This window comes from Microtus oregoni, unplaced genomic scaffold (assembly GCF_018167655.1).
Source record: "Microtus oregoni isolate MIOR12 unplaced genomic scaffold, Mior012 000018F_ref0000195, whole genome shotgun sequence".
NCBI lineage: Eukaryota > Metazoa > Chordata > Mammalia > Rodentia > Cricetidae > Microtus > Microtus oregoni.
In genome coordinates this window covers 36,690,698-36,716,573 of record NW_024543077.1, presented here as the reverse complement: position 1 = coordinate 36,716,573, position 25,876 = coordinate 36,690,698, and the positions used below count along the sequence as shown (strand labels likewise).

At 43.6% G+C, this 25,876-nt stretch overlaps 1 protein-coding gene across 2 annotated transcripts in view; it reads left to right on the top strand.

The window, feature by feature from the left end:
- Positions 1–431: 431 nt before the first annotated feature.
- Positions 432–25,876, top strand: part of Pgap1 (post-GPI attachment to proteins inositol deacylase 1) — a 76,146-nt gene continuing 50,701 nt past the window's right edge. For both annotated transcript variants that reach the window (XM_041668023.1, XM_041668024.1), the window contains exons 1-9: positions 432–695; positions 7,039–7,192; positions 8,951–9,126; positions 14,153–14,324; positions 18,337–18,494; positions 22,009–22,061; positions 23,132–23,198; positions 24,664–24,769; positions 25,592–25,647. In XM_041668023.1, the coding sequence (XP_041523957.1) occupies positions 549–695; positions 7,039–7,192; positions 8,951–9,126; positions 14,153–14,324; positions 18,337–18,494; positions 22,009–22,061; positions 23,132–23,198; positions 24,664–24,769; positions 25,592–25,647 (1,089 nt within the window). In that variant the 5' untranslated portion in view covers positions 432–548. The remainder of the gene's footprint in view (positions 696–7,038; positions 7,193–8,950; positions 9,127–14,152; positions 14,325–18,336; positions 18,495–22,008; positions 22,062–23,131; positions 23,199–24,663; positions 24,770–25,591; positions 25,648–25,876) is intronic.

Genomic DNA, 25,876 nt, shown 5'->3' with positions numbered 1-25,876 from the left:
AGGATTTTTTTTGAACTGTTGCAGGGAATGGTGTCTGTGATGTGACAGCCACTGGACAAGCTTTTAATGTGCTGCCCGCCTCCCTTGGCCAGTCAATACTGGATCATAAACATTCTCTGCACTCCGGGGCGTTATCCTTGGCCCTGGCCAAAGCCTTTGGTACCCACCCGGCCCATCCCTCCCTCCTGCCTCCGGGATCCCGCGCTCCCATCCCTCCTCCCTTCCTCCCCACCCTATTTCCCTTCTTCCTCGCCCCCTCCCGTTTCTCTCCACGCTCTCCAGCCCAACCCACTCCGGTTTCCCACTCCCACCTCCCCGGGGCGCACGTTCGCGCTCCCGCTGCAAACGCCTCCTCCGTGGGCGGCGCCGCGGGCTGGCTGTGCGCAGGCGCGCTGAGCGGGGCGGCCGAAGGGGAGGGGCTGCTGGCGGTCTCCGCGCACGCGCGGGCGCGGCTGCTCTGCTGGGCACGGCTTGGCACGGGCGGCTTTTCCCTGGCTCGGTCTGGGCGGCTGGGCTTGGACGGCCGTGGAGAGGCGCTCAGCAGCACCATGTTCCTGCACTCAGTCAGCCTCTGGAACCTGGCGTTCTATGCCTTCATGGTGGTTCTGGCCACCCTGGGGGTGTGGGATGTCTTCTTCGACTTCGAGGAGAACAAGTGTAGCATGAGCTACATGTTTGAGTACCCCGAGTACCAGGTACGGCCCTCCCTCACCTGCTCCTCGCCCGCTCCCCTCGGGCTCAGCCCGAACGATCCCGGGTCGGAGCCCTCCGGGCACTTGCAGCCAGTCTCCTGCCTCGTGCCGGGTAGGGCGTCCTGTGCTCGCCTCCTGGGCCCCTCGCCCCCCCCCCCCCCCCCAATTCCTGCGCTCCCAGACCCGGGACCCCGACTTCTGACCCGCTGGACAGTGCATCTCTCTCATCCCCGGAGAGCCACCCCCGGTCCCTGTCCCTGAACTAATCCGCCTCCGACACTCCTTTGCTTGCATGGAGATGAATTCTCTTCACGCCCAGTGATGGACATGTCAGATTTCGCTTTTCTGGAAAGAAACCCCGCGTCTGCAGAGTTGCCAGGGCGGATCTAAAAAGAGGCTCCAGGGTTTTATCTCTGGGTGAAGTGAAAGGCTGCCCTGGTGAATAATTAAACTGGATCCTGTTTAGTTCCCTCCTGTGGAGATTTCTGCGGATCCACCTGTTCTGTAGGTTCTGAGTCCGTGGGTGTGTGTACCTGTGTTTTCGCAAGCCTCTGAACAGCCGGTGACTTGCACTATTAAGATACCTGTTAAAATCAGTTGCATGCGCACTCAATTTCGTGCTATTATTTTGTTTTCTCACTGGGTTTAACAGGCGCTGCCTCCCCTCTCACCGCCCCCACCTCCTCCGTTTCAATTTGAATGCTTTCAATTAATGGCTTCATTTGTTCTGCGTAGTAGAATCTAGGATTTCATTCATGACCAGCTGTAGAAAGAGATGATGACAGATTACACAGCTGTTCGGGGGAAATTTCCCTCTGATGATATTTTTGTTAAGATTTCTAAACTAATCTCTTAATTTTGGAACATCTATTATAACTCCTATAAAATATATACAATAGGTTTTGATAACGTGCGTTCTTAGTATACTTCTAAGATCATTGAAGATTTTCCTGTAGGATGAAGAATGAACGTCAGGATTGCTCCCGTGTTTAGGTCCTTTTCTTACTTGCATTTAGAGGGTGAGGTTTAAATTGGTGGGGATCATGCTTTTCCATGGATATTTTGTAGGACCAGCGTTCTTACCTTGATTTTGCATCTGTGGCTATGAGGGAAGGGGAACATTGGATTTCAGATGCTCTTGGAGATTTTAACAAGTTAATGCTAATTCCAAAGCCAATGAACTGATGTGATGTTGGTTTCTGTGCGTTCGCCTCTTAGTAGTTAAATATATGAACTTTAGTTTTCTTAAACTGGAAGTAGATTTTATTATAATTTCATTTTATTGCCTAGCCTTTCATAATTGGGAAGCTCTCAGTGGATTGAAGTAGGCCACTTTGGTTTAGTCCTGTATTAAACACATATTTTGGTTAAAAGGCTATCATTTTGGAACAATCGCTTCCATTTATTATCGACTCTATTTTAATATTTTCAGTAGTAGGAGCGCCTTCCTTCCTGTTGGGCGCAAAGCATATGGAGCTCACAGATGTATCGCCTGCCTCGTGGAATTGACTAGAAAGAGAAAATTAGTGTCTCTCACACACAAGAGCTGTTGGGCTTTGGGTTGAGTAGTGAGTATTTAGTTCTTTTGGTTCAATTGCCTTTTCCGAGTCTGACACATTGATTTCTGAGTATAGTAATCCCAGTGGTAGAAGTTTTGGCAACATATTTTTAGCAGATGATTTTTTTTTCCTTTTGCTTTGAATGAGTCGGGTTATTTCACAAAACGGAATTAAGAATTACCTATAGAAATGAGCCCTTTGGCATAAATAATGAGACTTTTAAGATAACCGAGCTCATTCGGTTAACAGCCAAATGGTTTTCATAGGAGTAAAAAGGTTCTAAGTATAGTTTATGTATTGCGGATAGTTTATATATCGCCTGTGGTTGGTAGATCGCCTTTTAAAGTAGCGTTTTCTGCACCTTCTAATTGTTCACGGTTGGTGTCCCTCGGTGGGCATGTCCTACTCATTGCATTTTCATCTTCCTTGAGGCCTTTTTTGTCTTCTTTTAAAAACATTGCTCATTTGTACCTTTCTTCGTCATCGGAAAATGATCAATGGCATTCCTTCTTTTCTTCAAGTGAGAGAGGAATTTGGAACTCTGCAAAAATGAACTTTCGAGTTTAACATTGTTGATTATCTATACAGAGAAACTCTGTCTCAAAAAAGAAAAAAAATGATTTATTTTCTTTCCTGGTCCCTTGCCTGTAATTTCCTGGATGCTCTGATTTGGAGTTAATTGATTGTTTCTCGGTCAGAGCTTGAGTCTGTCACGTCACTTAAAGCCTCCTGCCTTATAATGCCAGTAGGGCCACACTGTTGCCTGGCCGCACGTAATTTTAGACCAGCTGTAGAATTTGAGAAGAAACAGCCGAGTTCTTTTCTCTCGTGGGGATGTGGCCTGGTGATGGCGCTCTGAAAGGAAATGCAGATGTGGAAAACATCACGTTTTAAAATGAAACGTGCTGGTGTTTATTTAGACGACAGTCATTTATTGACTGCCTGGGTATACTTGGCATAAGGGAATTAGGGATAAAAGCCCCTATCCCTGTCATGTTTATATTTTAACAAAAAGAGAGATAAGAATCTAAAAACCAGTTATCATATAATAAAGCAAGAGTCTATGTACGAGACTGTTTGGAGAAGAGAGACTATCCTTGTTTGTACTGGGTTTTCAAAGGCGTTTGAAAAGATGAGAATTGAGGGGCTGAAGAGATGGCCCAGAGGCTCAGCACTTGTGGCTCTTGCGGAGAACGCGGGAGCAGTTCCCAGAACCCACATGGTGTCTTACAACCATGCTCATCTCCAGTTCCTGGGGATGCAGCACCCTCTTCTGGTACCATGCAGGCAAAACATAAAATATAAAAACTAAATGAACTGGTGGCAGGGTGTGAATTTGGACATATAGGTCATTTGGTTAGGATACAGAGGAAGGCAGGCATCAGAACATATTATCCGGTCAGCATTTATAATAATAATATATAATATAATGATTTCGAAGGGAGAAAATAATCTACAAACATATTCACCTGTATGTGTCCAAAATATTTGGCAGCACACGTAAGTTGATTAACGTTGGTTGTCGTCTGGGATGGAGGAACTGGATAGCTGAAGGACATTGGGTAAGAGACATTCTTTTTAATGCATTTCCTTTCAAAATTGAAAAAAAAATCAAATATATTAAGCCCAAATTTTAAAACATGGCCTGTATAAGTTATAAGAATGAGGCAGATGTCGGAATCAAATTTTAAAAGCTCCCTCCTCTGAAGGATTTATGTTTTGTGTGTACAGTATGGAAACACATGGGGTATGTGTTTGATCAAGAAATTTTGGTAGCAGTGTGGACTGGATTGGAGCGCAGAGATTCTGACAAGAAGAAAGGCCAGTCTGAAAGGTTACATTATGTGTAGGTGTTTTTGCCCATTCTATATCAAACAGGAGTCCCTAGTACTACTCGTAGGAGTAGCCAAGGACTTAGGAAGAGCTTCAAAGTTGCATTCATTTTGATACATACTTTTTCCTTTTTGGTTATATCATGACTATCAAACTTTTATCATTCTTCTTTACAGATGAAAGATAGGTGCACACACACACACGCACACACACGCATACACACACGCATGCATGAGCATGCGCGTGTGCGCGCGCACACACACACACACACACACACACACACACACTATAAAACAAGGCCTCTGCCTTTGTAAGGCAGCATCCTTCAGCAGGTGAGGGGTTGTTAGGACGCCTGTCTTTTGGAAGGGGTGTAAGCTGGTGATGCGGACAGTGTGAGGGGCAGTCAAGGCATGGCAGATGGCAGGGTGGGCATCGTGGATGTAATATGTCACGTGAAGGTCGCTGATCTTCATTAAAGGGCACTTGTGGGTGAGAGTCTGATTGTTTCAAACTATCCGTATAAGAGAATGTATCTTGGAGCCATTCAGCAGGTTTCTCTGTGCTTCCTTTTTCTCCTCGGCGTCCCTTCTGTGGGTTCACATGTCGCCAGGCGTTTTAGCTGCCTTTTGGCTTCTGGACACTCCCTTGTATTCTGCCTGCTGCCCTTTTGCCATTTGCCTACCATTCTTGCTTCCCTTTCTGCTCCCCACTATTGACTCTCCATCTCCCTACCTTTCCCCCACCTGTATGTTTTTAATATATATATATATAAAGTTAATTTTTCATGCTATTAATGTTTTATAACAAAATTGCCCTCAAAATAATATGCTATGAAATATGCCAATATGTTGTTTTACCTGCTTTTCATCTTTAATTGTTTCTTTTTAGATATATTTGGTAGTTTCTTGTTTTCTGAATATTAATTCAGAATATTAATTCAGCTTAACTCAAACTTTGTCTACTAAACTAGAAAGTCACGATCCTATTATGCATGTGGCATTGCATCAAATCGTGTCCTTGTTTGGGAGCAGTTTGGGAATTATTTCTTTATTCTGTTATATTTTCTTTTTGCTTGGTTTGTACTCCAGTAAATAAGATACTGCATCATTTCGTTTTTACTTGCACTCTGCATAAATTATTGGAACTAATTTGACTTCGAGTACCAGTGTGCTTGTACAGCAGATAGCGCTGGTTTTTCTGGTTTTTGGTGTATTGGAGAGGGTAATTGAAAGTACTCATCTCTTAAATAATGGGTACATAGCAGTCCTGTAGATGCCCCTGGAGTGTGGTTGGTCCAGATTATGGTAATATCCTTAAAGGAATAGTCTGGAATCTACACAAATGATTAGATTTTTTTTTTAGAATTTTTCAGCAGTATTAACATTTACAGGTTTAGAAATTTTTATGGTAAAATATTTCATCAAGTACGTATATGTTTGACATTGCTAGATTATCAATGTATTGATACTGCTTAAATCTATGGTTCAGTACAATTGTTATTTTTGAAAGTGGCACCCTTTTTTAAACTTTATTTTCATTGTACGTGCACTGATGTTTTGCCTGCATGTCTGTGTGAGGATGACAGATCGCCTGGAGCTGGAGTTACAGACAATTGCAAGCTGCCATGTGGGTGCTGGGAATTGATCCTGGGTCCGCTGGAAGAGCAGTCAGTGCTCTTAACCACGGAGCCATCTCTACAGCGCCCAATGACTTGTTGTTAATAATTTCTGTTATTAAAAAGAGAAAGAAAGGAAACACCAGGTAGGATGATGTACGCCTGTCATTCCCAACAGTCGCCAGGGAACATGGGGTAGCACGGTAGCGAGTCAAGACAGCTGAGCCTACATAGTGAGAACGGGCCTCCAAGGGTGGGGGTGGGAGTAGAAGAGCTTGCACTTTGTACATCTTTGATGGATCCTGTCCTTTGGGGAGGATATATGTTATACTGGAAAGAATTCTGTATATAACTTTAGGATTTGCCAAAGTAGCTTAAGACTTGCTCACAGTCCGGGTGCTGGCCCCTGGTGTGGAAGAGCTGCTAATTCAATGGTAAGAAGAATGTTCATCTCTTGATTGTCAAGTTCAGGTAATTTTGTTATTTTGTTAAACCATCATAGTTAAAGCACTGAGAGCTCAGAAAGTTTTATTGTCAAGCCAACTTCCTGGGGCTGTGGAATTAGTTTCGCAGAGGAAGGGCTTGCCTAGCCATCGTGAGGAAGGCTGGAGCTCATCCACAGAGCACAGGTACATAGCTGGACAGGGTAGTCTGTGTTTGTAATCCCAGCGCTGGGGAAGCAGAGGAAGGCCAGGCAGTCTAGCTGAATCTGCGACCTCCAGGTTCAGGTGGAGAACAGTTGAGGAAGATACCCAATGTTGGCCTCTGGCTTCCACGTGCACACACACACACACACACACACACACACACACGCATCTGTATATGCCTGTGCGCACACACACAAATGAATGTATGTGTGCACACACCACAGCTGCAGTACGTAGGGGGGCCTGAATAAAAAGGAGATACTTTAGAAAGGAGTATAAAACTACAAAAAGAATTAATTTGATCGTGGGAAGCGTTTACCATCGTTTTAAAGTGTAATTGATAACTGACTAAATGAAATGCATTTCCGGTTATGCTTATGTGAAACTTTCTGATGTATACCAGTGTGACATACAGCAGTTGTCAGGCACTGTTTAGACTAATGGGCATGCACTAGAATCTCAACAATATGTGTTTGAAGTTTACACCATTCAAGATCCACATAATATAAGAGTAATCTCCTGCTCGAAACATGGCAAGGAGAACTTGTTTTGTGCCTCAAGTGTGGTTAATACCGCTGGTGATCTTTTTCTGTTGCACGATTTCAAAGTTCTTTAGTTTACGTTTGCGTTGAATCTGAGTTGTGTTAACAAAAGTGATTAAAGTGGACTTATTTATTACTTCCTTTCTGTAGAAAATCGAACTCCCGAAGAAGCTGACGAAACGCTATCCATCCTATGAGCTCTATCTGTATGGAGAAGGGTCTTACGCCGACGAGCACAAAGCTCTCCCTCTGACAGGAATTCCTGTTCTCTTCCTTCCTGGTAACGCCGGCAGCTACAAGCAAGGTAGGTGCTGGAAGAGCGGAGTTAACGCTGTGAAATTCAGACTTCGGAGGGTGTGTGTCCTGCCTGAATCAAGCAGGGATAGATAAAAAGTGTGTCCCGCTACCTCTTGGGAGAGCCATGGGAATGCCACCTCCTTCGCGGGAAAACACAGTGAAATACAAGACTACTTGGGATGAGAAGAGGCAGATGCCCAGGGTAGGGGGAATAGATGAGCCAGGTATTCAGGACGAGCAGAAGGAAGGCTCGCACTGGAAAATAAGTTAGACAGAGAGAGTGGAATCCGAAGCTTCGGTAGGGAGAACAGTACCTTACGTTGCGCTGAATGGGACTAGATCAGTGTCTTTCCCGGGGTGGAGGCCTATCGCAGTGTGGAAGGGTTACAGAATGGCGGGAAGAAGGAAGTGATGTGTTCAGGCTCCAAACTCAGCGTTTGGAATGTCAGGAGTTTCTGGCCTAACAGGCAGACATCCCAATCTGTAAGTCATTACACACAGAGTCTGTGTTGGTTCTTACAAACATTCCAGGAATTGTGAAGTAATGAACCCACAATTGTTTCAGCGTGTATGGTGATTCCTTATGTTTCTTTTTGATTTTCATGTACAAAACACTTGTGGCATGTGAGTCCTGAGCCAGGGAGTATTCTAGGTATTGATGGTCCCGAGTAGAACAAGACAGCAAGTTCCTCCCTCGTCAAGCACATGTTCTTAAGGGAAGACAGCCACCAGTGGAGGTTTCAGTAATATTAAAAGCTACAAGAAATATATCCGTAAATCACTGAAGGGGGCAGACGGTATGTAATAGGAAAGAGACCTGTTTAGATGAGGGGGTCAGGAAAGGCCCTGGCGGGGAGATGGTGTTTGAGGGGAGCTTGAGCAGTACAGTTTGGGGAAGTTCCTGATGCAAGACTATATCCGGTGCCCTGAGGACCATAGGTCACAGGACTAGAGAAAAATGAAACAAGAATGGAGAGGTCGCTGTGACCTATAGATAAGATCTGGAAAGACTGAATGTTTATTTGAGAGGGATGTGAAACATGGGTGCTTTGGGTAAGAAATGATATAATCTGATTTTTGTTGCTAGCTGTCACGCTTGAAATGATACACTTTCAGTTATTACAGAGTGAACTTACAGAGCCTCAGTGAAGAAGTAGGAAGTTGCCAGCACCCTGCCAACCCTGTGTGTTCCTTCATGACTAAAGCTTTCCCCCTTACACACACACACACACACACACACACACACACACACACACGCGCGCGCGCACATTTCCACAATCCTGGTTTTAAGGTAGCAATTTTCATAAACTTTCTTTATAGTCTTAATCCCTAAGTGTGAATCCCTAGTATACTCTATTTATTGGTTTTTAATCTTTATAATATATAATCTGAGCTATTGAGGGGCTTTAAATAAATAACCCTATCATGAATAGAAACAACTTACTTCAGTGTGGTACACAGTAACCGTATTACCTTAGAAGCTCAGCTGCTAACTGTTAGCATTTCCTGTATGAAGACCCTGATCTCAGATCCCAGTAAACCCCCCACCCCAGAAGCTCAGCCTTCAATCCCAACAGCGGCAGGCAGATCTCTCTGAGTTCGAGGCCAGCCTGGTCTACAGAGCGAGTTCTGGGACAGTCAGGGCTACACTGAAAAACCCTGTCTCAGAGACAAAAAAAACAACAAAGCAAAACAAAGCCTTTCAGAACAAAGTGGGAAGGGATTCTGGGGTGTCTTGTACAGTGAGCTGTCCTCTCCTCTCCAGTCCGCTCCATTGGCTCCATCGCGCTGAGAAAAGCGGAGGACATTGACTTCAAGTACCACTTTGACTTCTTCAGTGTGAACTTCAACGAGGAGCTGGTGGCCCTGTACGGCGGGAGTCTTCGGAAGCAGACCAAGTTCGTGCACCAATGCATCAAAACAATTCTCAAACTGTACAAGGTAGGCAATAAAGATGCAGATCATCAGTGTAACCTATCAGCAGTGTCGTCTTCTTCTTTTAGGGATTGATTTTAAATAGTATATTTGTTTATATTGTGGAAGTTGAAGCAATACAAAAACGGCAGTACTTTTTTTTTAAAGTGGTATCTTCAATCCAGTGCTACTTTAAAGATCTAAGTTGAATTTACAGTTTCCTGGTTCATCGAGAGATAAGGTGGCGGGCCAGTGAGGTGACTTAGGGAGTAAAGGCACCGGTGCCCAGCATGATGGCCTCTCTTCAGTTTGAAGAAGAGAAACTGCCCCCTCCCCACATTGTCCCGAGTCACATGCGTGCTCATACCACACAATCAAAAACTAGAATGACTAAATTACTATCTGTTCAATACATTTTAGGGAAAGGCATTTCATCGGGGATCAGTGTAGACGCTTTAGAGACTTTAGTTTTATCCGCGGGCCCTGTCCCCACAAGAAAGACTTTTCATAATTGCAAAAGGGTCGATGTATCCAGGAAGCAAAGCAATCATTTGTGTGCCTCTAATCCTTCCAGATTCACAAAGCCAAATCCAGTAGAACCAAGGAAAGATATTATCATTGTTAGCACAATTAGTACGAATGATTTCACTACGAATCCTCCCAATTTTCTGATAGAAGAGTTCTGTAAAACTCTGGATTTGAACACCCTTCACCCCCTCTGCTGTATGTTTATTAGTAATAATAGAATGCTGTGCTCAACAACTATAGAAACCTTCTCTTTCAGTGCACAGTGACCATGTACTAAGGTGTCCTCTGTGCCAGGCCATATATGGGTCACGGGTATTAGTAATCCTCAGAGTGCTAAAACTATGCAATGCCATATATTTTCTGAAAATAGCAAAGTTAAAAGTTAAAAAAAAATGCCTAAAAAAATTCTTCTAGCCAGGTGATGGCACACACCTTTAATCCTAGTACCCAGAAGGCAAAGGCAGGGGGTTCTCTGTGAGTTTGAGGTCGGCCTGGTCTACAAAGCAAGTTCCAGGACAGCCAGGGCTGTTACACAGAGAAACCCTGTCTCAAAAAACCAAATTTAAAAAAAAAAAAACTTCTATTACTGCTAGATTACCCAATATTTCAGAAAAAGTAAAATTTGAGGATACTATGAGATAAATTAAAATGAAAATACATATCAGAATTTATAACATTTTATGTGCACAAAATTGTCAAATAATAAAAAAAAGAATTTATGAGATTGGGTACTTGTTAAAAACAAATACTGCTTTTGAATGCTCATAAAGTAAGATTTCAAGTCTGTGACTGAAGGCCGCAGGCTTTGTAAGCCAGAGGGAAAAGAAAGTTACCAAAGCAGGTAGAGTAAGGAGTCATGATGAAAGTGAAATTAAAGAAATATAAAACAGGACTGGAGAGATGGCTTAGTGGTTAAAGAGCACTGCCTGTTCTTCCAGAGGTCCTAAATTGAATTCCCAGAAACCACATGGGATTACATACAACCGTCTGTAATGAGGTCTGGTGCCCTCTTCTGGCATGCAGGCAGACATGCAGACAGAATAAACAAATAAAGGTAACCGTCTCAAATATATATAAAACAACAGAAAAACTCACTTCTGCCAATGGTTGATTCTTCAGAAAGATCAACAGCTTGGTAAATTTGTAAATGCTATCAGGAACTAGTGACGGCGTGTTTCTACACAGTCTACCCCTGCAAATAGGACAGTGAAGGAACAGGCACACTTTGATGCCTATACATAACATAAATTAAAAAGCTGACATAAGAAGAAACAGAAAGTCTGGTTAGACCTGTATCTGTCAGGGGTGTGTGTGTAATGGAAAATCTTGCCACTAAGAAAAACCTAGGGCAAAATGACTTTCAGTGAAATTCTAGTCCTTATTTAAGATACAACAGTTATTGATCTCAAAACAACAGCAAAATCAGCTTTGAGAAGAATAGAGGAAGAAACAGACTCATTGGACGGATAAAGTACAGGTATGGAAAGACTATTCTGGGCAGAGAAAACCTCATTAATCACAAGAGTCTAAGTAAATACAGCCATGTAGAAAACAGAAATATGGCTGGGGTGGTCGGGGAGATTGTAACGACACAGACAATTTTAATGTTTTTCCCCCTTTTATCTAGGGTGGTAAGGAAAACCACTGGGCAGTGACACGTTCTTACTTCAATTTTAGTAGGATGATTTCATTCTGGTTATTTTCGAGGATAAACTGGAGGGGCGTAAGGGTGGAGACAGGGAGACCAGAGAGAAGCCTGTTGCAGTCTCTCAGACAAGAGCTAATAGTGCTTTAGGTTAGGTCGGTAGCAACTGAAGTACTGGGGTACTAGTATCGGGGCAGAGGCAGCAAACTTAGCTTGGCAGATTGCAGGTTAAAGTTCCGTAGAAAGGAGAAACAAGAGTTAATGATTCCAAGTTTTTTGTTTGGCTAACTGGAGGGATTGAATTGCCTTGGACAGGAAGGAGGAAAAGGCTTGGGGGTGATAAAAGTCTAATTTAAGACAGACTGAGTGTGAGATCCATGAGAATATTCCCAGTACAGCAATTACACAAAAGGAGTTCAAGGCGAGGACTCCAGCGGAGAGATCCAGTGGAGATTAGTTGGTGGGTGGTTAACTGTAGGTAGATGTATTTACAGCCAGGGGAGTAGATGAGATTAGTGTGGCCACTATTAGAGTGTGTGTGTGTGTGTGTGTGTGTGTCAGAGAGATCAAAGAACCAATCACAGGCCATTAAGGGGTCAGGAAAGTGAAGGGGCGCAGCACTAAAGACTAAAAGTGATCACCGGTGGACAAGAGAACAGGAAGTCTGGGTGCAGAAGCAGGTCGGCCCTCACCGTGATGAACGCTGGGATCCCCAAGGCCATCCCCAGGCAGGCTGGCTTGCTAGGGATGTTCACAGGACTCAGCTTGTATCAGACCTAGGGCTGTCACACAGGGAAAGCCCGTGAGGAGAAGCGCAGGGAAGAAATCGGAAGAAAGCAGGTGTGAGCTTCCAGAGGCTCTCCAGGGATGGAGGAGGCGGGACGGACACGGACACATTTGTACTTCGTTCCTCCATCTACAAATTGAGTGAGGGGCGAGGGGCGCAGTTAGAGACGCAGTGCCCCAGAGTTTTGTCGGGAGCTAATTCCAAATCTGTCTACTTAACACAGACCAGAATTCTAGCCTGGAAGACAACAGGTGTTCAGCGTAGGCCGTATTGCTTGCATTGTGGGCACTGTGAACTGTCTAAAGAGTGGCAAGAGCCCTCCCGAAATATAAGGTCCCAGGTTGCACTCTGTAGCAGCCTTTCGTTTAGATCATCCTAAGGATAGCAACCCCAGGCCTTCCGGGTCAGCTCTGTTTTGCGCAGCGACTGAAGGAAAGGCACGTGTGGAGGACCAGTGTTGTGGGAGACATTTCTACAGTCTAGTAGGAAGATTAAGGAGTGCGGCTGACCCAAGCTTGTTTTTGAGATGGTCCTTGCTATGTAGTTCTGGCTGGCCTCTAACTCACTAAGTTGACCAAGCTGGTCTTGAACTCACAGAGATCCGCTTGCCTCTGCCTCCTGAGTGCTTGAATTAAAGGTGTGCACCACCACACCTGATAAATAAAGATTATTATTGCTTTTCCTTAAAAGTAATTAACTTTTGGTGTGTGGGTATTTTATCTGCTTGTATGTCTGTGTACCGTGTGTGTGCGCCTGGTGCCTCTGCAGGCCAGAAGAGGGCACTGGATCCCCGGGGACTAGAGTTACAGATTGTTGTCCTCATCCACCATGTGGGTGATGGCAACTGAACCCCAATCCTCTGAAGAATCAGTGAGAGTAACCTCTGAGACATCTCTCCAGCCCCAACAAAGATTACTTTTGAGGCGATGCTTTTTTTAAAAAATATTTATTTATTTATTTATTATGTATACAATATTCTGTCTGTGTATGTGCCTGAAGGCCAGAAGAGGGCACCAGACCTCTTTACAGATGGTTGTGAGCCACCATGTGGTTGCCGGGAATTGAACTCAGGACCTTTGGAAGAGCAGGCAATGCTCTTAACCACTGAGCCATCTCTCCAGCCCCCAGCGATGCTTTTTTTTTAAAGAATTACATAATGTGTGACTAAATGTTTAAGATGCTATTTTATTTTTTAAATGCAAACGCATTGTAGAGAAATAATTTAGAGATCCATATGATGGTATATTGCTTCAACAGCTATAATTGTCTTTTAAAACTATTTTCAGTTTTATTTATTTCAAAAATCAGAATATTTGAAGTAAATATATATTTACATATATTATATATAATATAATATTTTATATTAAAAGTATTGTATATTGCCGGGCGGTGGTGGCGCACGCCTTTAATCCCAGCACTCGGGAGGCAGAGGCAGGCGGATCTCTGTGAGTTCGAGGCCAGCCTGGTCTACAAGAGCTAGTTCCAGGACAGGAACCAAAAGCTACGGAGAAACCCTGTCTCGAAAAATAAAATTAAAAAAAAAAAGTATTGTATATTATAAAATGATATTCTATTCTATATTTAATATACTTCAGATTATATGTAACCTAGCAAATGAATACAAATGTGATTCACTAAATCAAGGATTCCAGTTTCAGTTTAGAAAATCATAACCAGCCGGGCGGTGGTGGCGCACGCCTTTAATCCCAGCACTTGGGAGGCAGAGGCAGGCGGATCTCTGGGAGTTCAAGGCCAGCCTGGTCTACAAGAGCTAGTTCCAGGACAGGGACCAAAAGCTATGGAGAAACCCTGTCTCGAAAAATCCAAAAAAAAAAAAAAAGAAAGAAAGAAAATCATAACCAAAAGTATAACTGTTAAAATTAACACAAGCCAAAAGAGGATTTGTTTATTGCTTAGAACTGTGTGCAGACAGATTTTTCTGTCTTTTGAGGGATATTCCCATGGTTTATCGTTGCTACTATATCAGTCATATGCAAGCAGAAGTACTAAGTAGTTTTCCTATGATACTAAGAATCCTATCATGGTGATTTTTTTTCCCCCTTTCTCCCTTCCTTTCCTTTCTTTTCCAATAGGGTCAAGAATTCGCTCCCACAAGTGTGACGATAGTCGGTCATTCTATGGGTGGCCTCGTGGCCAGAGCATTGCTTACGCTGAAAAACTTTAAGCCAGATCTGATCAACCTCCTGGTCACCCAGGCCACTCCACACGTGGCCCCCGTGATGCCCTTAGACCGTTTCATCACGGGTGAGTATGAGCACCTTCAAACTTCCCTCCTCCATCCTCCGGGTGAAGCTGGTTCCTGAGAGTTTAATCCAGGGGTGAGGCTGTCCGGTTACACGTCAGCACTCCCGTTCTCAGGTTCTCACTGTCGCTCGTCTCTTTCAATCTAGGCTTACTGGGGATGGCATTGACTTCTCTTTCCAGCCGGTTAACGCGTGTTTGCTAAGCCCGAGGTTCTAGGACTCCAACTTCTTTCTTCCTGGGGACGATTCTGTCTTTTTAAGAGTTACTTGTTTATCGCAGTGGGTTTTTGATCCTATTGCACGTACTGGCTTTGGGGGAGCCTAGGCAGTTTGGATGCTCACCTTACTAAACCTGGATGGAGGTGGGCGGTCCTTGGGCTTCCCACAGGTCAGGGAACCCTGATTGCTCTTCGAGCAGATGAGGGAGGGGGACTTGATCGGGGGGAGGGGGAGGGAAATGGGAGGCGGTGGCGGGGAGGAAGCAGAAATCCTTAATAAATAAATAAATTTAAAAAATAAAAAAAAGAGTTACTTGTTTGAAACTTGCCGTATCAGATTCTCACAGTAATGAAATTAAGAGATTTGTGATTAAAATTGCTTAAATCTTTTGTGCTGCTTCTACTAATGTTGACTGAGTATTCATTTAGGGAAAGAATCAAAAACTACAAGTCAGTCAGGTTTGTTACCACCCTTTCGGTTGCATTTTGCACAGTTCATATAGATGAGCCGTGTAGTTAAGGTTAAATGATTCCAGATACACTTAAAATAATAAGTCAGCAAGAGTTAGTTTGATATGTCATTTAGCAGCAGAATAGTAGACCGTCCCTTAGGGACTGTGGCCTGTCTATCTATCTAGCCGTAGGTTCCTAGCCCAATAATGGTTATAAAGTATGACTTTCATCTGGTGGAACAGGATTTAAATTTGAGCGAAAAGTTATTGGTTACTCCCATGGTGTCCCTGCCACTATTGCACCAGTGAGCCTGTCTTTCCGGACTCATCATCTCTATAGCTTTCAGGGGTCATAGCTGGGCGTGGTTGATAATGACTTTCTCCTCTGAGAGTTTGTAGAGCATCTTGTAGCGTTATTAGAGACAGCCAGCAGGGACGAAGCTTCCAGGGATGTGTCAGCTTGATCTCACCATGTTCTGTGACTCAGTAGCGTGGCCTCTTCAGCAGTAGGACCTTTTTAAAAATTTCTCCTCTCATGTTTTATATCCCCTCTCCCCAGTTTCTCCGTCTCGCCTCCCCTCTCCCACAGATCCACACCTGCTCTGCCTCCCTTCAGGAAAGAGGAGACCCCCCAGGGACATCAACCAAATACCACATACCATGCTACAATAAGACCAGACACACACAATCCCATCAAGGCTGGGCGAGGCAGCCTAGGAGGAGGAAAAGGGTCCCATAAGTAGACAGAGGAGTCAGAGACAGCCATGCTTCTACTGTTAGGAATCCCACAAGAACACCAAGCTACTCAGCTATAACATATATGCAGAGGACCTAGGTTAGATCCTACAGGCTCCCCAATCTCTGCAGTGAGTCCCTGTCAGTTGATTCTGTGGGCCATGGTCTTGTGATGTCCCTGACCCCTCTGGCTCCTCCTGTCCTTCCTTCCCCTCCTCCACAGGACTCCCCACCCTTTGCCTAATGTTTGGCTGTGGGACTCTACATCTGCTCCCACGAGTTGATGCTGAAGTCGCTCTGATCTCTTTGATGAGGGTTCTGCTAGGCTTTGGTCCCAGAACACTCTGCAGGCGGTACAAACTGTAGGTCAAAGGTTTTGTCGCTGGGGTTATATTCCAAATCCTTCACTTTTGAGGTCTTGCCTGTTACAGAAGATTGCCAGGAGGCTTTGATAGGGTTACTCTTGTAGATTCCATGGAGTTTTTCATTGCACTAACTTTCCACTTTGCTCCCCAGATGCTGCCCAATTCCAGTCATTTCTCCCAGTATTTTCTACCTCTCAGCAGTAGACTCTTGAAGTCAAATGGAGCCTTGTATTTGCTTAATAAATCACACCAGCACTTGGGAAGCAGAGGCAGGTGAATCTCTGAGTTCAAGGCCATCCTGGCCTACAGAGCAAGTTCCAGGACAGCAAGGACTGTTAGTAATTCTGTCTCAAAAAAAAAAAAACAAACCAAAAACGTAAACAAAAGCAAAAACAAGCAAGCGAACAAACAAAATCACACCTTGAACTATATCTGCATCCCCCAAAGAAGAAATGTATTTTCAATACTGTCAGGCTTGAATCATTGATAGCAATGATCGCCTTTGAAAGGGATTCCTAAGCTTGGGATGCTTTTCCTGAGTTAGAGAAAGTCCGGTCTCTTTCAACTTTCTGGTTTCTTATTTCTTTAAATTAGAATGGGAAAAAAATGTATTTAAGTAGCGAAGGGTTTCATGTTCTTGAGAGGTACATATGACTTCCAGAAATAGAAGCCCTGTTTATACTTGGTAATGCTACCTTTAAATGCGGAAAGTGGTTCAGGGTCATCTCTGACCACACCCCTCCTCACAGGGATGGGATGTATCCACCAGACAGCCTTTCTCCTTGTGGCTCATGCTCTTACGCTCAGATCATAATTCTGGAAACCAAATCTCCAGATTGCCCGTTTATTTTCTTTTGGAGAGTGTTGATGTAGCCCCCTTACGATCCTGATCGTCCTGCCTCCTCATGGCTGGGTTTACACGTTTGCAGCACCATGCCCAGCTCCTGTGCCCCAAGCTCTTTCCAGGGCCGGTGTGGGCCTCTTACGTGTCTTTATTGTAAGAGCAGTGCACACGAACCTACAGTGAACTACGGCAAAGTGTGGCTCTGTGGTGGAGTCCGGACATTCGCACAAGGTCCTTGGGATGTCAGATAGAATTAGCTTGGGAAGAGAGAGAAGGTACCACAGCAGTGGACCCGTGGTGTGTTTCTGTGTGTTCTCACAATCTAGGGCTAACTTTGAAGACTCTGAGAATCTTAACTCCATATGACGTCATCTCAATGGTCCGTCAAGGAAAGCATAGAAAATACTTCATTTAGTGGTCTCATCACAGTTTTTGGTTTTAATATTTAGACTTTAATACTTAGTTTCATTGATATTTTTCCCAGGTCCTCTAGATGTCAGAGTTCAGTAGACTTGGTGGTGTCTCAGATACATACTGTTGAGATCTTTAATGAGGAGGGCTTTACATACCAAATGTATGAAGGCATGAATGGGATCTGATGGAGTTCGATGCGGAGAAAAAGAAATTAGGGCTCTGTTTCCTGATCTCAGTTTAGTGATCAACAGACTTCCTAGTTTTAGTAGATAAAGTGAAAATCTGCTTGGAAACCTCTCACTTTCAGTTTGCTGCTGACTTTGATGGGTGGAACTCTAAGCCTGAGATTTTCTTCAGCAGTGTCATCCTAAAATTAATATGTCGCTCTTATGATAGGTTGTTTCGTAGGAGCTTACGTAGTGATGTGTGGTGATGGTTATTCAACACAGGGTTGCTAAGCCTTGAAAGACCGGGCACTTCTGTGACCGGGAGAAGTGAATGTCTCTTTTTTTGAAGACTACTTTATTGAGGGTAATTCATAGGCAAAAATGCATGCATTTAATATATACAATATGGTGGGAGTGAACACGGCTTCTATCATGGCACTAGCGTCATGGATGTCTACAACGCCTCTTTGAAGGAACTCAAGGGTTTCTTTGTGATGGTGTGGGGTGGTGCCAGTCTCGTTGGCTGCAGAGACGTGTTTGCATGCGAACTCATTGAAAACTGGTTCCGTGTGGCCTTTCTCTTTAGTGACACCTTTGGTAACTCTCAGTATTTTACTTCAACTCATTGCAAACGTGGATTTTTGTACTCTGACTTGTATGCAAAGCTAATGATTTCTTTCTCCAAATATAGAAATGTGAATGATATTTATAGACCAAATAGCTTAAGCAAAAATTCAGATAAATATTAGTATTATAAGTATGGCTGCATGAAATGGCTTAACTTTCAGTGTTTCCTTTTCCCTTTCATTTCCTTCCAGAGTTCTATATGACTGTAAACGACTATTGGATTTTAAATGCTCGGAATATAAATCTGACTACGCTCTCCGTAGCTGGAGGATTCCGGGATTACCAAGTTCGTTCAGGACTGACTTTTCTGCCAAAATTAAGCCATGAGACCAGTGCCCTGTCTGTCGTGGTAACTATCTTAAAGGTTCTATATCGTACTATAGTAGACACAGAGGAACGTCAGAAGGGAAATGGTGTATCCATGCTCGTAAATGGACGCCAGGTGGGTGGAGGAAGTGTGCACGCAAGCGCACACGGATGTATGAGGAAATCCGAGGTGCTGGAAAGCAGACGCTTCTGCCGGAGAAAGAAAAAAAGGACGTGAGAAACCTTGAAAATCAATGAAAATAGTAGGCTCCAAAGTCAGACGCTATCCATTAATCAGAGGTGGAACCGTAAGAATGCATGGACTAAACACAAGGGGCTCTAGTTATGTCCGCGTGATGTAACTGTATTGCTAGTAGAATGGCCGACGCATCCCATCCTCCTAATGCTAGCTTTGAGTAAAGACTTACCAGCTGCCAGATAAAATAACGCTCTTTGATAGTTGGCGAACAAATAGAAGCCTTATTTAACTTGCCGATTATTACTTACCCTTCCCTGCTAGGCTATTGAGTGTTTGATCTTTAATTAGGATACTTAGACTTTGGAAAGTGAACTCAAATTTCCCTTAGAATCTCTTATACCTTTAATCATGATGTCAGCGGTTAAGATCTCCACTACAGAGGCATACACAGCCTCTGTAGAGGGGCTGCCTGTCCCCCGTGCTTTGGGGCGATGGTGGGAGAAAATCACGCCTCTGAGTTGTTCTGTGTAACTTTCCTGCTATTGCCCTGCCGTTCATCCATGAGTGAGCTGCTAACTGAATCCTTCGTTGCCTTATCCAGAAGAGGAATTAGGATGCAGGTCTATCCTTACCATTTTCTTCTAACTGGAAGCATTAGGATACAGCCAGGATAGTTGTTGATTGATTGATATGTTAATCAGTCGTTCTCTTAGACATCATTATTAGTGGCGGGAATCTTGGTTTTGGTGTCCGAGTATTTCAGACAGATGTTTTCCGGGACTCCTCAGAATACCCAGTGTCGCTCCTCAGTAAACACACGTGATGAAGTCTTACGAAGTCAGACATAACTTCCTCGCCATCATTGGCCCGCAGCGTGGCGTCAACACCCTGCACGCTGATGCTTGTCTGTGGAAGAACATTGCTCATTTGATCCCGCATGCGTCCGCTGATGTATGAGTGTGTGTCCTTGTCTGCTCTAATCCCTTTGACAGTGCGTGGCTGTCGCTGTTTCTATGTCTCTGATGAAGAGATTTCACTAATAGAATTTCCCCACAGGTGTCTGTTTGTAGAACTTTTATTTTTTTAACTCTCTTTGTAATTTCTCACGTTTATATGTCTGATATTAAAGTCAGTTAAGCAGTGACAGTTTCTCAGTGCTTGTCACAGGAGTGGTTAAGTTACTTTATAGTCATGGGGACTGGGAAAATGATAAGAAGACCGCGATTGTGTTCAATTGCTATAATATATCCCCTTGTGGATAATAGTATCACAAATACAAATGACCTTTGGCTGTGTAGAACGGTGTGTGGTTTCTGACTCAGGGACCTAGGCTGATGCCAGATACCCCATCTGCAATGCTTTATTTCCCAGATCACGTTAGTCATCACTGGATCAAACAGAGAGAGGAATCAGCACAGGGAAGGGCACCCAGGGCTTCTCTCGCCCGTGGCTTCTCCCGCCCGTGGCTTCTCCCACCCGTGGCTTCTCTCACCCATGGCTTCTCCCACCTGTGGCTTCTCTCACCCATGGCTTCTGCTCACCATGAGAGGAAATGCTATTATGTCTTGAAAAAGAGAGGCTGAAGGATTGAGCCATGTTGTTTGCTATAGAGCAGAATGAACGTCTTTTAGTGTACAATTAATGGTTCCATGAGCAGCCTCCCTTATAACATGTCTGCATTTTTATTAACTTCATTCTTTAACAGTTTCATTAAGTGAATATAATGTGTTCTGATGACTCCCCTCGCCTCTTGTGACCCTCCCACTCCTACCGACCTCCTCCTTCCCCACAAATCTCTACACCATATTCATGCCTTGTGTGTGGCTTGTGCCCCCCCAAGGGCTGTCTGTGTGACCACAGTGTGGGTCTATCCATTGCAGCCCAGTGGTCTTCCTGTAGGCACACAATGGAATGCCTTGTCCAGAATCTGTCAGTAGTCAATGACTAAGCAGTAGGGCTGGGGTCCCAGCAGCTTCTCCTCCATCCATAGCTGACTGTCGGAAGGACTGGGCTTGTCAGTAGCCACAGCTGGTGTGAGTTCACCCTTGCACCGACTGTGTCCTGCCTAGAAGGCGGCTTTTCACAGGTGTTCCCCCTGAGTGGGGCTCCTGTGTGCTTTCTGCCCTTCTACAGTGTTCTCTGGGCCTGAGAGGGAGGAGCGGGTGGCGTTTGTGGTGCCTTTACCAAGCCAAACAAAATTGTAGGAGGAGGTCGCTAGTTTGTTCCCGGCCGCTTAGCCCCGAAATAATTACACAGAGACTGTATTAATTAAATCACTGCTTGGCTCATTAGCTCTAACTTCTAATTGGATAATGCTTACATCTCAATTTAACCTATTTCTATTAATCTGTGTATCATCACGTCGCAGTGGCTTACTGGGTAAAATTCCGTCCAGCTCTGACAGGGCTCCATGGCTTCTCTCTGAATCTCCTTCTTTCTCCCAGCATTCAGTTTAGTTTTCCCCACCTACCTCTATTCTATCCTATCAGCCCAAGCCAATTTTCTTTATTCGTTAATGGTAATCACAGCATACAGAGGGGAATTCCACATGAGAAGATAAAGCACGTTTATTTACTTGATAATGGTAAATGCTACCTACCAGTGGTTGAGCTATTATTCTGCTCAGTGGCTAGTAAAATCTTAGAACCGTAGAGGACTCTGGTGTCAGATTTTTTTTTTTTTTAGTAATTTATCAGCAGTAGTTCCTAAATATATAAAGCGCCTATAAACTCATCAATAAGAGGGGTGCAGATAAACAGGAGTTATAGAGTATGGAAATGATCAATCTCTATTAGGCAAATGTGGAAATGTCAAATCGAACTTCCTTACTTTGTGTAGTTAATACATACAATAAATTATACATATAGTTAATACATATGATAAATACTACATGCTAATACACATTTCTCAGCACACCCCTGTTCATCAAGTCACATCTCAGAGCCCCCCAAGTAGGAGTTCAGTTCAAAACTAAAATCTTGAACTATCTACTGGAACATCTACATTCATGTAAAAGTCAAAGTCTTACTTAATAACTTTATTTAATAAGATTCTTTATTAAAGGAATATTAAGCTCAACTTTTTAATTGTGCGTTTAAAATGTTAGATATTAAAACCTCAGCATAGGCTCTTCGGATATATTAATTTTTAAAGGGTAATGTAAGTCTGAGAACCAGAAATAACATATATGGGGTTATGTTATGCATGGAACAATATATTCGGATCACCTTTTATAAAAATGGATCATTTTGATTAAAGACATATACAGTATAGTGAAATTTTTAACACGTGTTTCTAAATATCAGTGTATGAGATCCAGCAAATCGTCATGTACTTGAATTTTTTCTTTTCCTTTCAGAGCTCAGCAGTGCCTAAGACCTGGGTCTCAACAGACCATCTCTCCATCGTGTGGTACGTTATAACTTAGGCTGCTGGTTTGTCTTATCACCATAATTAAGTCCTAGTGAAAGATTAATAGAGGTTCGAGCTCAATGCTTGTCTCTTGCTTGTTGGACCTGACAACCCGTAACATTGTCTTCTGAAACACAAGTAACGTCACTCCGAATGGCGCCAACATCAAATACTAAACTTTAGGGCTTGTCTTAGGTAGGCAGAGTCAGATGTGCCCCCGAGAGGACGTTCAGAGCTCCCAGCCAATCACTGCTCTCCGATAGAGTTAGATTTGTGATGGCTGCTGTGGGGAGTGATGGAGACCAACCAGAAATCAGATCTCTACCTAATAATAGTAGAAACGTAAGAGGTTACACGTGGGTCAAGGAAAGCAAAGACTCCAGTCTCTAGCTCCTTGTGCTCTGGCTGTCAGATTCTCTTTTGTCCTTCCTCTTGTCTGGACAAGCCACTGTCTTCAAGGTCCATGCAGGGCAGGCGCGTAGGGTGGCGCAGGCTTCACGTGTGCCTGGAGCTGGAAGTCACGTGGGCTGCAGAAGGCCGTTTGGCTGCCAGACATCTTGAAAGATTTTGTTTGCTTTGCTTTTATAGGTTAACCTTTGATATATACACTTAGTAGGAATGACTTGTTGTGTGCCTTCTTAGTGCACAGCATTAAAGCAATAGAACGTGCTCCATTAACTGATAGAACTGTGCGTATTTGCATCAAAACTGGCGGTTGGTGGCTTCTGGGGGAGGGAGAGTCGCTTGTCTTTGGCGGTATGGTGACCAGTAGAATCCCCCGTTCCCTTAGGGTTCACCCGTCCTAATGCATAAGTGGGTGGGACTGATTGGGTTTAGGGAGTTAAAAAAATGAATTAAATTGAAGAAGAGGACATGAGGTTGAGATGGAGAGATGATGTGGGGATTGTGGGGAGAGCTGGAGAGGTATAAAATTCTCACAAAAGAGAGCACGATCATTTCCAACATAGATTTTTGTCTTCCGTTGTGTTGCTGCCTAAGTAACAGTTTCACACTGAGAAAGGCCAGTGTTTTACGAACATTGTATCCGTAACACTTCCTTTCCGCTCTAGGTGTAAGCAGTTACAGTTGACCACAATCCGAGCCTTCTTGGATCTCATCGACGCCGATACCAAGCAGGTAGGTGTTTTTAAACTGAAAGCTTGTTTTAGCGAAGCGAACGCTTTGGTTGGCGCTCACGGATTCCATACTAACAGAACCCTCGTGTCAGGTGGATTAGTTCTGAAATAGAAGTATCTTTATTCCTTCTGATGTAATGCATAGACAATTCATTCAGGAAGCGGTGAAAATAAAGACCAGAACGGCTGACTCTTCTCTCAGCACATTCTCTGCACAGGTCCGAAATTGGATGCCTCTCTCTCCAGCTCTCATTTTTAATTTAAGAGAAATATTTATGACAAACTCTAATGGGTTTTCTTAGTAACATGTGAGAGCATCATAATCTATCCTATTAGGTACTCTTGAATGCCTATTAAAAGTTATCTTTGGCGAATTGGTAAGATCAGAATGCATGCCGTCCTCAGTAACTCACTCACCAAAGAGTCAGCTCTGTACTGGCCCGGGTCGAGCCATTTCTGTCCTGAGATCTCCGTTCCACCATGGTTTCAGAGAATCAGCTGTGCACTGGCCCGGGTTGAGCCATTTCTGTCCTGAGATCTCTGTTCCACCGAGGTTTCCAACTTATCAGTTAGCAGAGCCTGGGAATCACTTGCCGTATCCTGTACAGGACATCATGGGGTTTTTTTTTTTGTTTGTTTGTTTGTTTGCTTTTGTTTTTTGTTTTCGAGACAGGGTTTCTCTGTGGTTTTGGAACTAGCTCTTGTAGACCAGGCTGGTCTCGAACTCACAGAGATCCGCCTGCCTCTGCCCCCCAAGTGCTGGGATTAAAGGCGTGCGCCACCACCACGCGGCTCATCATGTTGTTTTTTTTTTTTCGTTTCTTTCTTGACTGCTAGATTACCTGTCTGTCCTAGGGGCGGCTTCAGCGTGATTAAGGGCCTCGGGTTCAGCAGCTTCAGTTTCTGCTGTGCGCTGGGAAGAAGCTAGGGTTTCTCATCTTCAACTGCCTTCCCCTGGGTCATTTTACAGTAAATATCTATATATAGTGTTCTGGACACCAGATCTCATTATAGATGGGTGTGAGCCATCGTGTGGTTGCTGGGAATTGAACTCAGGACTTCTGGAACAGCAGTCAGTTCTCTTAACCTCTGAGCCCTCTCTCCAGCCCCTACAGTAAATATCTGTTCTGTGGGAATGGTTTTGAAAGCCATGGCTCTGGCTTCATCCCCCTTCTGGAGAAAACATGAGCTTTTGAGGTCTGTCTGATTGTGACAGAGCATTTTAGCCCCAAATCTTAATAACTGTGTGACTTTAGAAAAATGTCTATTTTTCTGTGCCTTAGTTTCTTACAAAAAGGCAGATACATACTATCGGAGTTTTTGTGAGGATGAGCGTTGATACCATGTTGTTTTAGGACAGTGCCTGGTCCAGAGAGAGTAAAATGCTGACTCTTTATTACTTGAAGTAATGCTTCATCAAATCATCATGCTGTAGACGATGCAGACTATGTTAATGTTCTTTCTAGATAACTCAGAAACCTAAGAAGAAGTTGTCGGTGTTGAATCACCACTTCATAAGACACCCAGCGAAGCAGTTTGAGGAAAACCCATCCATAATTTCTGACTTCCCAGGTTTGTGATGGTGACCTTTAACGTGGATCTCTTCACTGTTGTTTCTGATAAGTGTGCAGCTGTGCACAGCTGTTAGTATTTGAGAAACTGGGATGCTTCAAGTATTCTGGTCTTATTTACCGATTTTTCTCTGTCGTGGTACTAGCACGTTCTTGGTTTGAAAGGAAAACTAGAGAAGCAAATTGTTAAGACACTGATCAAAGTTTGCACTGGAAATAAGTTGATAAATAAAGGTTTTGTGTGCCCTTGTTTTCGGATAGTCACCAAAAGCAAGAGCTGTGCTATTTATAACGTCTTTGTTTCTCGGCATCGTTTACTCCCCAGCCATCCGAGTTAACAGCACTTCATTTGCGTGGCAAATGTGCTCATGTTCTACTCACTCCGGTGGTTTCCTTGGGGAAAGCGATCCTCGTTTCCTTCTGTTGAGAGGTCAAAGACTCTGATAGGAATTGCTTGCTCGTGTTAAGCACAAAGAACATGTTTCTGGATCTCATGTTTTAAAGTAGCCAATATTCAAGGGACCACGTGTTTGTTATTGCTAATGAGTATTTATCAGAATTCAAAATAGAACAACAGTTTTTTTAATTTATTTATTATGCATACAGTGTCCTGTCTGATTGTATGCCTGCAGGCCAGAAGAGGGCACCAGACCTCATTAGAGATGGTTGTGAGCCACCATGTGGTTGCTGGGAATTGAACTCAGGACCTTTGGAAGAACAGGCTATGCTCTTAACCACTGAGCCATCTCTCCAGCCCTCTAGAACAACAATTTTAATATGGAAGTAATTGCATATGCAATAACTGCATTTTCTCTCCATTAAGGGTCATCCAAGTGGGTTCCAGTGAAAGTGTCCAGATGGTCCTACGTGGCTCAGAATGTAGGTATTCTGTCTTTGTTTCTGTCCAGACTGATTCTTAGATTTACCTTTAAAAGTTAAGATTTTTTTTTAATTACATTTTCTCACGATTTACTAAGAATACCTTAATAATACCAAATCTGTTCACATTCCCTATTTTATCATAAATTTGGACCCCTTCTTGTTTTTCAATTTACTTTTTATTTAGCTAAGCACCCAATGAGGCGATAGATCATTGTTTGATATTCCT